At 39.4% G+C, this 12728-nt stretch overlaps 1 protein-coding gene across 2 annotated transcripts; it reads left to right on the top strand.

Annotated features, from left to right (window-relative positions):
- Positions 1-8729: 8729 nt before the first annotated feature.
- Positions 8730-12375, top strand: LOC131316027 (isoamylase SU1, chloroplastic-like). Of its 2 annotated transcripts, none has more exons than XR_009196975.1 (4): positions 8730-8940; positions 10079-10174; positions 11144-11215; positions 11309-12375. XR_009196975.1 is itself a non-coding variant. In XM_058345291.1 (4 exons), exons 2-4 carry the CDS (start codon positions 11160-11162, stop codon positions 11554-11556), a joined length of 231 nt encoding a protein of 76 aa, XP_058201274.1. In that variant the 5' UTR covers positions 8730-8940; positions 11144-11159; the 3' UTR covers positions 11557-12375. The 2 variants fall into 2 exon arrangements, 1 of the variants encoding a protein (XP_058201274.1); XM_058345291.1 differs by lacking the exon at positions 10079-10174 and having other exon boundaries at positions 11309-11435; positions 11509-12375.
- Positions 12376-12728: the final 353 nt, after the last annotated feature.

Here is a 12728-nt window from a genome sequence, read left to right on the forward strand (position 1 = left end):
TTTTTAAGTAGACTAAAATCCCCCTTTCAATTTTTACTCGTAGATGGTGAACTGACGCAGTGGATTAGGATATGAGAACGGTGAATCCTCTAACCCTAACCCTGACCTAGCTCAAGTCATACAAGCACTCGTAACCGCCTTAAACGCCAACTGTAACAACCCTAATTTTTGGTAAGTAAAAATTTAGTTAAAAATTTGAATTTTTTTTTTATACTTGGATTTGCTTCCAAAATTCCTTTTAATAATCCGTCGTCAGTTGATTCTAGTCCTTTAAAATTTTATCTCTTGACCAGAAGTTTTTCGTGGCAAATCAAATTAGTTTTCAACCGATTAGTTGGAGGAACCAAACTACCGTTTCTCCTAGTTACAAATCCCTAACCCTAGATGAACCTTTTTGACTGTCTTTGAGCCTTATGAACCTTTTTAACCTTTACCCATTGGATAATAAAAGTTAGGGAAATCATTGTCCATTGGACAATAAGAAAACTAGATTTTCTATCAAAGATATTTTGTACTAGATTTGTTAAGTACAATTATATAGTTATGTATAGGTTTATATGCTCATGCTTAAAGGATAAATAGGCATTATTTTAATTGGATATCCCCTCACCCCCATTATCCATTGGTCATTAACCGCAAGGGAAATTATTACCCATTGGGTAATAAAACCAATCTTCCAACAAAGTACAAGGATCTATTAAATAATCAAAATTTGGATTTTCCCATGTGATTTTTGTGCATTAAAATATTGGGGTAAATCTAGATCCTAAATTCTAAGTGCTTTTAGTAATATTATAGTACTAGTACTTTATGATTATTTTAATGGGAGAATCCTAGCCTTTTTATTTCATTTGATACTTGATACTTCCATATTTAAATATTGGACATATATACTATATTATATAAATACCCTGGATTTGTTCAAGTACAAAATCCAACATCTTAATAAGAACATGTGCAAAATTAGATTATTTTAATAGAAAATCTTGATCTTGTAATTTTTTATTGGATATTGGAAATCTACCTAGATTTTTTGGTATATGTACTTGGACCTATACCTATATATATATATATAGGTATATATAGGTATACTTATTTTATTATAAAGTACCATGTGTTTATTAGAATAGTTTAATAGGAAAATCTTTACCCATTGGACAATAATTGCTAGGAAAAATTTTATCCACTGGGTAATAGCCAAGACTTTTGCTATAAATAGCACCTCTTTCTCACCATTCAACTCACACTTTCCATTCTTCAACTTCTCTCTCTAGAATTTCTAGTGTTCTTGCTTTGTTCTTCCTTGTTCTTGAGTTCTTCTTGTGTTCTTCAAGAAACTCATCCAAGACCGCTACTAAACCGCTCCTCAACCACCCTCTCAATCCAAAAGTAGTAGTAGTAGTAGTAGTAGTCAAGATCTAGTTTCAAGAGAAACCTTTCTCTTTCGAAGCTACCATAAGCATTCCGTAGGAAGTTACTCCGCTCGATCACCGACGTACTTTCCGTAGCCGCCCTACTGCCAAGAAGTAAGGTAGAGTCCCTTGTCCACTAACTCAACGTATAAGTAGAATCCCTAGTGCACTAACTCTACGTATAGTATAGAATCGTATGTTGGAAAGTAGAATGTCCTTAGTTCAAATTACTAAATATCCTTCGTTTTTCTTGAAGTAGATAAGGTTATCTATTGTTTATATTGTTTGAAATGCATGATAGTCGACAAACTTATTTTTGATCTTGAGAATGGTTATGAACATGTATTGCTTGTATTACTTGTTGTGTGATAAAGCATAAGTAATTTTTCACTCCAAGGACGTCCGTACATGTGGCGTTATGCTTGAGCACGATTAGTAATATTGAGTTGAATGATCTTGCTAGTTGAGTTTCAAGATTTCAAGGAATGATTTATGTATACGTGAAAAGTCCTACCGCGGAGTTTATGCATGAGAACGAGACACGGAAATCAAGAAAGTAGAAACATGGCACCTAGGGTGTGGATAATGATGAGATGTGTTTTGAAACCGCAATGTGGCCGGACTTGGTAGCCCATTGTGTGTATGGAAACCCGCGATGTGGCCGGACTTGGTAGCCCATCGTGTGGATTGTGAAAACCGCAACGTGGCCGGACTTGGTAGCCCGTTGTGTGTATGAAAACTCGTAATGTGGCCGGACTTGGTAGCCCATTGCGTGGATTGTGAAAACCACAATGTGACCGGACTTGGTAGCCCATTGTGAAGATTGCCAATGCGGCCGAACGTGGTAGCTTCATTGGTAATGTGGCTTGGTTATCCGCGGAGAGGAGCCAATGCAAGTTTTGTGTGCCAATGGGAACCCGGTGCGGCGGAACCATTGTGAGGATACTCGGGAACCCGGAACAGCGGAACCACGGTTGGGTGTGTTGAAAAATGATTTTGGAAATGTTGATCGGTACATGAAAATGAGACACAGTTTACGATGAGTCGCGTAGGAGAAACTCAGAAAATCATGGACACCAACGATAGTTTGAATAGCGAATGTGAATGTGTTATTGTTACTGTCTGTTGTATATGACCTATTGTTTGTAAGTCATGGGTTAATGGGTATGGGATTGTTCTGCTGAGCTTTCATAGCTCATGATGTTACCTTTGGTGACCCTGACATATTATACTGGTGGCGAAGCTGGTATAATGTGTCAGACTTTGTAGATGAGTAGGATAAGTTGTACACCTTGGAGGCTTTCGGAGCCGAAGAGCTGGCAAGGATGGAGGAGCAGGTGGAGCTGTAGTTAGGAACCTTAGATACCCTCCCTTGTGTATTAAAAGTACTCTTATGAGAATTATGATGTAATAAGAGCCAGACTCCATTTGGTTTTATCAATAAAATGTCTTTTTAACGTACCCAAAATTCGGGGTGTTACAACTTGGTATCAGAGCTTTAGGTTTAAAACCTCAGCCATGGGTAGAATGGGTAGAACCATAAGCTAGTTGGACCGTTGCACAAACGTGAATTGAGTTTAAGTTTACCGTCCCAAATTGGGTGGAATTTTGACAAAACAATCTTCGGATTGAAGCAAGGTGTTGGAAATTGGCAGTACCACCGAGCTGGGAATTCCCGAACAATTGGATGATGACTTAAATCAAGAATCGAATGTGGAACTTAGAAACTCAAAAATATTCTTGGTGTTAATACCAGTTAAGTGTAGGGGGATGAAAACAATTGATGCTTCGGATCAACTTGGAATGCAACGGCTTATTCGTGCCTTTTCACCGTAACCCTAATTCGTCGTCGGAACCCTAATCTGCAAAATAGACAAGGGGTGAGTGCACCTTTGCCTCTCGTGGCAAAGGCCCTCCGATGCCAAAGTTAGTATCACGTACTAAAGAAACCCTAATTATCAGTAGGAAATATCGAATAATACAATGTATTGCGTACCGTTCACCTCTAGGTTTACCTCATATTTATAGATTTGCATATGCTTGCTGCCCAAACATTCCTGTTGCCCTAGGATTCCTATTTCGTATAGGAAACCTTGGATATCAAGGATTCTCGATTTCCTTATCAATTCATTATAAAAGAGTCCTTTTAGGACCCTTTTCCATAGCTGGCCGACATCCCACACTCGTAGGGTATCTTTTCTAGATCCTATTTCTTCGGGATCTCATTCCTTTACGAGTCATGACTTCTTTGGAATCTTCCAGAGTATTCCCTCTGCCCTTGCTATTGGTTAGAGCTCTTTCCTTGTTTGGCTGTATCGTAGCCGAACAGTCTGCCTGAACCAGCTACTTCACATGTAACTTGGTCCAATGTAATCAGAATGTCTCTATCTGCCGAACAGTTAGTTTACACCTAAAGACTTCTCATGTTTATTGGGCTTTATCGCCATTCACCACACTGCTCGGTGATACATCCTGTCATACTTACCACGTGCTCCTAAACATCACGTGTTCGGCACCTAGATGTATCTGTTCGGGAATACCTCCCTACAATTGCTCCCCAGCTTTATTTATCTGCCACTGTTTGGGGGCAATACATAAAACTTAGAAACGAATGTTTTAGACCTAACTCTTCTGATCCCGTGCAGTCATTGTATTTAATACTTTATTTATGCTTTTTGGCGCTTTTGTCATTATACCATTTCGGGGTAGTGACTCCACGTGGCATGTTTCGTATGCAACTCATTAATTTCGAACTGATGTTTTATCAAATGTCGTCAGAACGGCACCTGTTTTCCGTTACTTTAATTTGTAACGGTGTGAAACGAGACGCTTCATCTCCATTCCTTGCCCTTAAACCCCTGAAAGGGCTTTTTTTGGGTTTTCAGCCAAAAACTCAGAGCCTTGTCTTGTCTTCTTCAATAGTCAGGCGAAAAACTCCCTTTCTACCGCCATAACCGCCGCCTGCAACTTGCTCGTGTCACAGGGACCTTTTCATTTAAACTCGTAAGATCTCTATTTCTTCTGTTTAGGTTTCCCATTAAGATTTCTCTTCTGATCCATTTGTATCCATCTGAGATCTCTTTCTCAGATTTTGGATCACTTCTAGGGTTTTGATTCGTGCCCATTTCCAGTTTTACTTTTTCTTTGAGTATACTCATGGCGGATGCTCATGATCCCAAGCCTAGTAAATTTAGAAAACTCTGTGACACCCCTGCTGCCATGGCGGCATTTAGAATAGAGTATAACATTCCTGATAACGTAGGACTCGAACTCGCCCCTCTAGGAGCAGATAGGGATGATGGCACATGGGATAGAATGTGTATCCCTATTGTGGCCATTGTCGAAGGTGGAGTCCGATTTCCCCTTCACGCATTACTCCGTCAAGTCCTGAACTAGTATCGACTCACACCAATGCAGGTTTCGACCAATTTCTTTAGGTTAGTGATGGGAGTAGTGGCCTTGAATAGGATCTTGGGGACCCAACTGGGGATTTGGGACATCCAGTGGTGGTATAGCATCGTGCTAAACCCCGAATACAACACGTATTATTTCAAGGTTAGGAAAGCAGACAAGCGTCTCGTGCTCAACTTGCCAGACTCTGTTCGTGACCACGAGATTGATTTTGTAACGCCCCTGAATTTTGGTCAATAAAAAAATTTCGTTAAATATTTAAATTTTATTTGAATTACTTACTTTCTCTTGAGTGGCTATATGATTTCTTGTTAAATTTTCGTTGTAGTTAGATTTTGGTCATTGGTTAAACTCTCGACTAGAAACTCTACTTGACCAATCGAATTAGATTCCAATCGACTAGTTGGAGGAACCGAGCAACCAACTCACCTAGTTACTAGATGAACCTTTTGGACCTTTCGAAACTTTTGAACCTTTTGCCTTTAACCATTGGTCCATATTGATAGGGTAATTTTTGTCCATTGGACAATAAGCTTTTGACTAAAAGTACATGTAGTCTTTCAAAATCTTATTTTAAAATAAAAAGTACTTGTACTCTTTTGTCCATTGGTTATTAACCGCAAGGGGAATTATTATCCATTGGGTAATAACCGTTAGGGAAGTTAGTGACCCTTGGGTAATTGAGTCTTTTGACCAATAAAGTACCGATGTAACTAGGGAACCTTCCAATAAAGTTGATTTGACTAGTCATCTTGAACCTTATGAACCATTTCAACCCTAGACCAATAAATTACTTATTTTTTTCCTTTTATTATTTTGGTTTTATTCTTTGTCCTTTGGACAATAAAAGTTAGGGGATTTATTATCCATTGGGTAAAAGAGTTATTCTTTCAACTAAGTACAAGGGTTTTAATAAACTAGTCTTTTTCTTAAACCCCATGTGATAAAGTACATAAATATTTTATTATAAAAGTACTTATTAGCCTTAGTAGCCTTTAAGGCCTAAGATTCTCCTAAGTACTCTTTTATTATTTTATATTGGGGTTTTGTACCCAATTGGATTAATTTATTGGGGAGTTGATCTTCCTAGAGTACATTAGTACACTAGTTTATTAGTTTAAACCAACATGTGCCTAATTGGATTTCTTTATTGGGATTTTGATTTGGAAAATCTTGTACTTTTGTATTATTATGCATATATATATATATATGTATGTATGTATGTAGTGTACTAGGAGAGAGAGAGGGAGAGGGAGAGGGAGAGAGAGAGAATTGCCAAGAGAGAGAGAGAGAGAGAGGAGAGGGCCGAGAGAGAGAGAGAGAGAGAGAGAGAGAGAGAGAGAGATAGGAGAGAGAGAGAGATTTTGTTGTACTTCCATGATCTTTCTCATCTTTTCAAATCCTTGGTGATATCTTTCTTCCTAGCCTAAATCTATCTCCCATGGTACTTCTATATTGTTTAATACCCAAATCTTGTACCATTGTCTCCTTCTTTCCAAACAAATCTTCCATAATCATCCAAGGACAAATCTTAGCCATGCAAGCCTAGGGTTAGGCTTTGATCTTTCAAAGATTGCATGACATGTGTCAAAATTTGATGTATGGAGAGAGAGAGGGGGGCCGGCCTTAGAGAGGGAGAGGGAGCCAAGATTTTTCCTATAAATAGGACCCCATTCCAAGCATTGAACTCACACCTTCAAGCTTTGCTCTTCCTTCTCTCTAGAATTTCTTTGTTCTTTCTTTTGTTCTTACTTTGTTCTTGAGTTGTTCTTGAGTTCTTCAAGAAACTCAACCTAAGCCGCCACTAAACCGCCACTCGACCACCCTTCAATCCATGAAGTAGAGTAGTGTTAGTCAAGATTAGGTTTCGAGAGAGACCCTTCTCTTTCGAAGCTACCGGGAGCATACCGTAGGAAGTTACTCCGTCCGATAGCCGACTAACCTTCCGTAGCCGTTACTACCGCCTAGAAGAACGGTAAGGAAAATCCTTACTTACTTCCTATTTATTTACTTACCCAAGTATAACGTTGTTATTTTGAACCGCTAAGAAAGAATGGTAGATTCTCCCTATCTACTACTCCGAATTATATGAAGTGTATCTTTACCTATTTACTTTAAGTATTCGTATTTTGATCTTTAAGATGGTTATGAGTATGCGTATATGAGTTGCTTGTATTACTTGTGGTATGTGATAAAGCATAAGTGATTTCACTCCAAAGACGTCCATACATGTGGCGTTATGCTTTGAATAAAGCATAAGTGATACACTCCAAGGGCGTCCGTACATGTGGCGTTATGCTATAAGTGGTTATTGAGCGTGATAAGTAATATAGAATTGGATGATCTTGTTAGAATGATTCATGCTTATTTTTGTCCTACCGCGGAGTCTTTGTATGTAACGAGACACGAGAATCGAGAAAGTAGAAACATGACACCTAGGGTGTGATTAACGAAAGGAAAATGTTTTCCGAGGAAGGAAATATTTTGAAACTACATAATGACCGGTTTTGGGTGGCATTATGTGAGTGGTGTGCGTGTGTAAAAGTAAGATTTGTGAAAAACCCAATGAGAACCCAGCGGCGGAATCATTGTGGGGATACTCGGGAACCCGGAGCGGCAGAACCGAGGGTTTAGTTTTTTTCGAAAACCCAATGAGAACCCGGAGCAGCGGAATCATTGTGGGGATACTCGGGAACCCGGAGCGGCGGAACCGAGGGTTTAGTTTTTTTCGAAAACCCAATGAGAACCCGAAGCGGCGGAATCATTGTGGGGATACTCGGGAACCCGGAGCGGCGGAACCGAGGGTTTAGTTTTTTCGAAAACCCAATGAGAACCCGGAGCGGCGGAATCATTGTGGGGATACTAGGGAACCCGGAGCGGCGGAACCGAGGGTTTAGTTTTTTTTCGAAAACCCAATGAGAACCCGGAGCGGCGGAATCATTGTGGGATACTTGGGAACCCGGAGCGGCGGAACCAAGGGTTTTGAAACTATGGCTTAGTTATCCGCGGTACGGAGCCAATGCAATTGTGTGCCAATGGGAACCTGGTGCGGCGGAACCATTGTGAGGATACTCGGGAACCCGGCGCGGTGGAACCGAGGTTGGGTGTGTAGCTTGGTTATCCGCGGTACAGAGCCAATGCAAATTGCGTGAGTTAAACAAATGATTTTGAAAGGTTGATTTGTATATGAAAATGTTGACACGGTCTAGATGAGTCGCGTAGGAGAAACTCTGCAATCTTGGACACCAACGATAGTTATATAGCGATTGCGGATGTGTTAATGATTTTGTCTTTTGTAGCTGTGTATACACGGATCATGTGGAAATCGATGTTTTATTATAACCTGTTGTTTGTAAGTTATGGGTTAGTGGGTATAGGATTGTTCTGCTGAGCTTTTGTAGCTCACGGTGTTGCCTTTTTGGTGACCCTGACATATTATATTGGTGGCGACGCCGGTATAATGTGTCAGACCTTGTAGATGATCAAGATGAACAGTACACCTTGGAGGCATTTGGAGCTGAAGAGATGGCTCAGGTGGAGGAGCAGGAGGAGCTGTAGTTAGGAACCCTAGAACCCCATTCATTTGTGTAAATATTGAACTCTTGTGGGAGTTTTGTTGTAATAAGAGCCATACTCTATTTTGAGGTTTTCAATGAAATTGTCTTTTTAACGTACCTAAAATTCGGGGCGTTACAGATTTCCTCTATGTAACGGGAGCGTTCGAGCCAATAGGGGAGGACGGCCACACTACAACAAACTTAAGTTTCAATAGCATAATCTTACAGCGTTTTTAAAAAAATGCTATAATAGAGTTGCATCTATAGCGTGCATGGCACTGCAGGTAAACGAAAGGCTTTTGACAGCGTTCCACTTAACTCAATTACAGCATTCACCCATTTAATAAGAAAGGCGCCATTCTCGAAAATCCCTTCTCTTTCTCCGCCGATCTCACCATTGTCTCTCTCTCTCTCTCTCTCTCTCTCTCTCTGAGAAACACACACGAAGAGAGGACAGCAAAGGAATGGCCTTCACCAATCGAGCACCAGCAGTACCACCATCCGGCCTCGATCCCGTCATCTCCAAGCCCCATCGCTTGTTTGACCTCGACCACAACTTGGTAAGTCGAATAATTTCACTCTCAACGTTTATTCTTGATTTACTTTGGAGTTTTGATTCAGGGGATCTATTTTAGGGTTTTCAATTTGGGTTCTTGATTTTGGGGTTTTGTTTTGGGATTTCAATTTTGAGGATTTCGATTCCAGGTTTAGTTTGGGGCTGCTCTGCTTTGAACTTTGTTGATATGCTCTGGGTTTGAACTCTTTATGGGCTTAATATTTGAGTTTGAAATCATATGTAACACAAATCTGCCCGCCACTTGTTCAACTTTTTTTCCCAATTAGTTTCAGTCTGTCGAAACAGTGGTGTGGAGGGTGTTTAAAAGGGATGGTTATGCAAACGGTAGAGGAGGAAAAAAATGATAGACAGAGGTACGCTTCTCGATTCAGATTCGAGTACTACGTATATCTTTTCATCTTGTTTTGGAGTTTCATTCTCGACTTGTTAATTTGGTTGAGCAAAGACGAGGGAAGGAATCAAAAAGGAACCGAACGGAACGTTTGATCCTTGCACATGTAGCCAATGTCTATTTTCCTCTTCAGATTCAATAGCGTCAACGGAGTCAATGTATAAAAGTTTCGAATCTTTTATCCAAGTTCTTAACTCCATTGAAGAAAACACGGGCTATACCTAATGCATCTAATGTAGAAATCTAGGGGTCGGGCACGCACGCCGTGTGCGCGGGTGTATGTGGGAGTGGGAGTGTGGGTGGTTAGTTATTTTTGGGTGTGGGAGTGGGTGGTAGAGTTCAAGTTATTTTACTATTTTTGCCCTAATATTTAATCGTGTTATAGTAAAAGCAGTTGAAAATTTTGGTATTTTACATCGGAAACCACTTTTGTGAGAGTTTCAAAAATTTGTTCACGCTTGACACCAATTGGTGTTTCCCTTGCTATATGAGAATAGATTAAGAAAATTGTAATAGAGTTAGTCTTGATTTTGACTGGATCCATTCCTACACCAAACGTCCTTTGTGGATTATAGGATACAGAGTTAGGGAGCGTTTCAATGTTTTTGGAGCAAATCTTGTTCTTTGGATGTTATCATTCCACCTTAGTAAAGCACTTGTTAGTTTTGTGGTGATTTGAGTTCTAAAACTTCTGTTTCACGTTTCCAATTGTGGTTTATTGGTAAGGTAGGCCGGATTCTTCATTTTCCATCAGAGAATGATGATGTTGGATATTTTCAAGTAGAGGGAAAGTTTGAAGTTCTGAGCTACAGATTGTTTAGACCAGGTGAGTCTAATCTTTGATCACTTTGATGTAGTTTCAACAAGTAGGGTAAGTTTCAAGCATTTGTTTGGTGCCTTGAACTTGCATCCAAACTTAAGTAAGCACTTGTCTTCGCACTTTATATTTAGCAAGGCTTCCAGTTTTGACAGATTTGGCAAAGCTAGGATGACTCCTGTCCTATATTTCAGCAACTTCATTGCACCTAAAGATGAGGAAAGGAGGACTAAAACAATTCTACTTATTATTTTGGGTTAGCTACATTTTGCTTCACACAAGGATTGTTCGGACACGAGTTTGTATGGAAACTTAGCGCTATTAGGAGTCAGTTTGTTACATCCTTAAGAAAACTTTATGAATAATGAAAGGATATGAGTTACGTAGAGGATCAAGGAGGACTTCTTACGAAATGAAAACAAGATAATTTTTTTTGAACTTTAGAGTTGTTGCTAAGTTTCTTTGACCTAATTTGTAGTATATGCCATCCTTCAAGCCAATATATTCCACAATATAGCTGTAGGAATTTATAGTTGCTCACAATGACAATAATCTATATTAGTGCAATGATGAATAACCCTGTATGCAGATATTTGTTATATTGTGCACTGTATGTGCCTGTGTTAAGGCTTAGACTGTTGATTTTATGGAACACTTTTTGTGTGAATCAACTTCAGGAAGACATGGATGGGCACATTTAAAAAAATCATTAATAAACTATTGATGAACTCATTCAAAAAGTAAAAATCATGACTTAGGCCAAGCGCATAAATCATGAGATCGATTTTAGCTGGCAATTATATACAAGAAATGAGAATGAATAAGTTTCAAAATTGCAAGAGAGATCTTCTTCTTCACCTTCTATTCCTTTATGACTGACTTATCATTTGAATGAATGCTCATTTTCGAGCATTAATTTGGAACAATTCTGTTTGCTGCATGGAATTGAAAGTCTTTGGTTTACTTTTTCTAAAACAGATATTGGGTTACAGAAATGCATGTGGATGGCTATCGCTTTTATCTTGCTTCTATCCTGACGAGGGGTAGCAGGTTGTGTGCTATGCCATTTGTTTCAATATTGTCCTTAAGTTTTTGCCAAAGATCATCCTTCATTTGGTTTTTCTCTTTCTGGTTGTTCCCCAGTCTATGGGATGCAGTTAATGTTTATGGCAATCCAATGGGAGGTGACTTGCTGACAACCGGCACTCCTCTCAGCAACCCACCATTAATTGATATGATTAGCAATGATCCAGTACTTCGCGGAGTCAAGGTAATTACTGTTGGCTCTTTCTTTATTCTCATTAGGGAAGTTCGGGCTTTAGTAACATGCCTACCTATCTCAGTCCGTGGAGGAAAGTAGAATAAGTGTTTCCCACTTCTTTTCCAAGTAAAATTTTAGTACCAGCAATATCTTCCCATCCATGTGGAGGAAAATAGAATGAGGTACAAAAGCTATTTTGGGTTCAAGTCTCTTCGTCTACATTTGTTTCTCGCTGCATTCTTGGTCTCTTGCCGTTGTCTTCTTCTCTATGTTCGTGGATGATTTTCATAAAGAGCTTAAGCTTTTGGGATTATCGTGATTAAATAAGTGCTAGCACTAGAATTGTTTGCCAATTTCAGGACTTATTCCTTACATTAGGTAGTAACCCATGCCATCGTTGTGGTGAGAGCACATTTGTCAGCCTTGAAGTCTTTGAGGACTTGAAGACTCATGGGATGAGCACTGCGGAGTTCTCTTTCACCTTCAACAAGATAAAGGGCTAACCTCCCTCAGTTTTGTTAACTAGGTCGACCAACATATGGGGCTTGGTTGACCAAAGCAAGGTCCTTTTTTTTTTGCTAAGGACCAAAGCAAGGTCCTGCATGCTATTGAAGCATCCTACATTTTGTCAACCAATGCAGTTTGGTTGGCCAAAGTGGAAAGTCTTTAAACCCATTGACATATAAGCAGTGGCTATGACTGTGGGGGGTTGGCCCTTATTTGGCCAAATTAGTCTGATGAAGCTTGGTGATATATCCTTGTACTCACTAATACTCGTGTATACATACACACACACTCTGATATGTTGGGTTGAATTGGCAAACTTCATTTGCTTGTTTCTTGTACTTCCTTAGTGAATTATCTCATCAAATTAGTACATTATATGATACTCGCATCTGTGCTGGCTTCTTCTATTTTCATTAATAACTTGCATTTCATTTTGTGTCGTTCATTTAGGTTAAAAAGGATTCCATTTGTTGATTGTGGTTGCATCTTTCCACCGTTCTCTCTTTATTTTTAACTCAACAAAATGTTCTCTGGAGCTCTCTCTGTTTTCGATGTTATATCTGGAATTTTGTGCTTTAAGGTATTTTCTGTTGTACTTCTTTCCGTCGTCTTTCTTATTGGAATTGCTTATTTCCGCTAATATGCTAGGTAGGTGGAAGGAAACTGTGGAACAGTATAAAAAATAATTATGGGCACATGATGGTTTCACTCTGGCGGATTTAGTGATGTATAATGACAAACATAACTTGGCCAATGGTGAAGACAACTATGATAGCGAGAACCGTAACAATAGCT

This window comes from Rhododendron vialii, chromosome 2a, assembly GCF_030253575.1.
Source record: "Rhododendron vialii isolate Sample 1 chromosome 2a, ASM3025357v1".
Lineage (NCBI taxonomy): Eukaryota > Viridiplantae > Streptophyta > Magnoliopsida > Ericales > Ericaceae > Rhododendron > Rhododendron vialii.

Coding starts and splice junctions, on each gene's coding strand:
- LOC131316027 (XM_058345291.1), top strand. CDS start 11,160: ATGCATGTGGATGGCTATCGCTTTTATCTTGCTTCTATCCTGACGAGG. Junction 11,216..11,308: donor ATCCTGACGAGGGGTAGCAG/GTTGTGTGCTAT, acceptor GTTGTTCCCCAG/TCTATGGGATGCAGTTAATG. Junction 11,436..11,508: donor CAGTACTTCGCGGAGTCAAG/GTAATTACTGTT, acceptor TACCTATCTCAG/TCCGTGGAGGAAAGTAGAAT.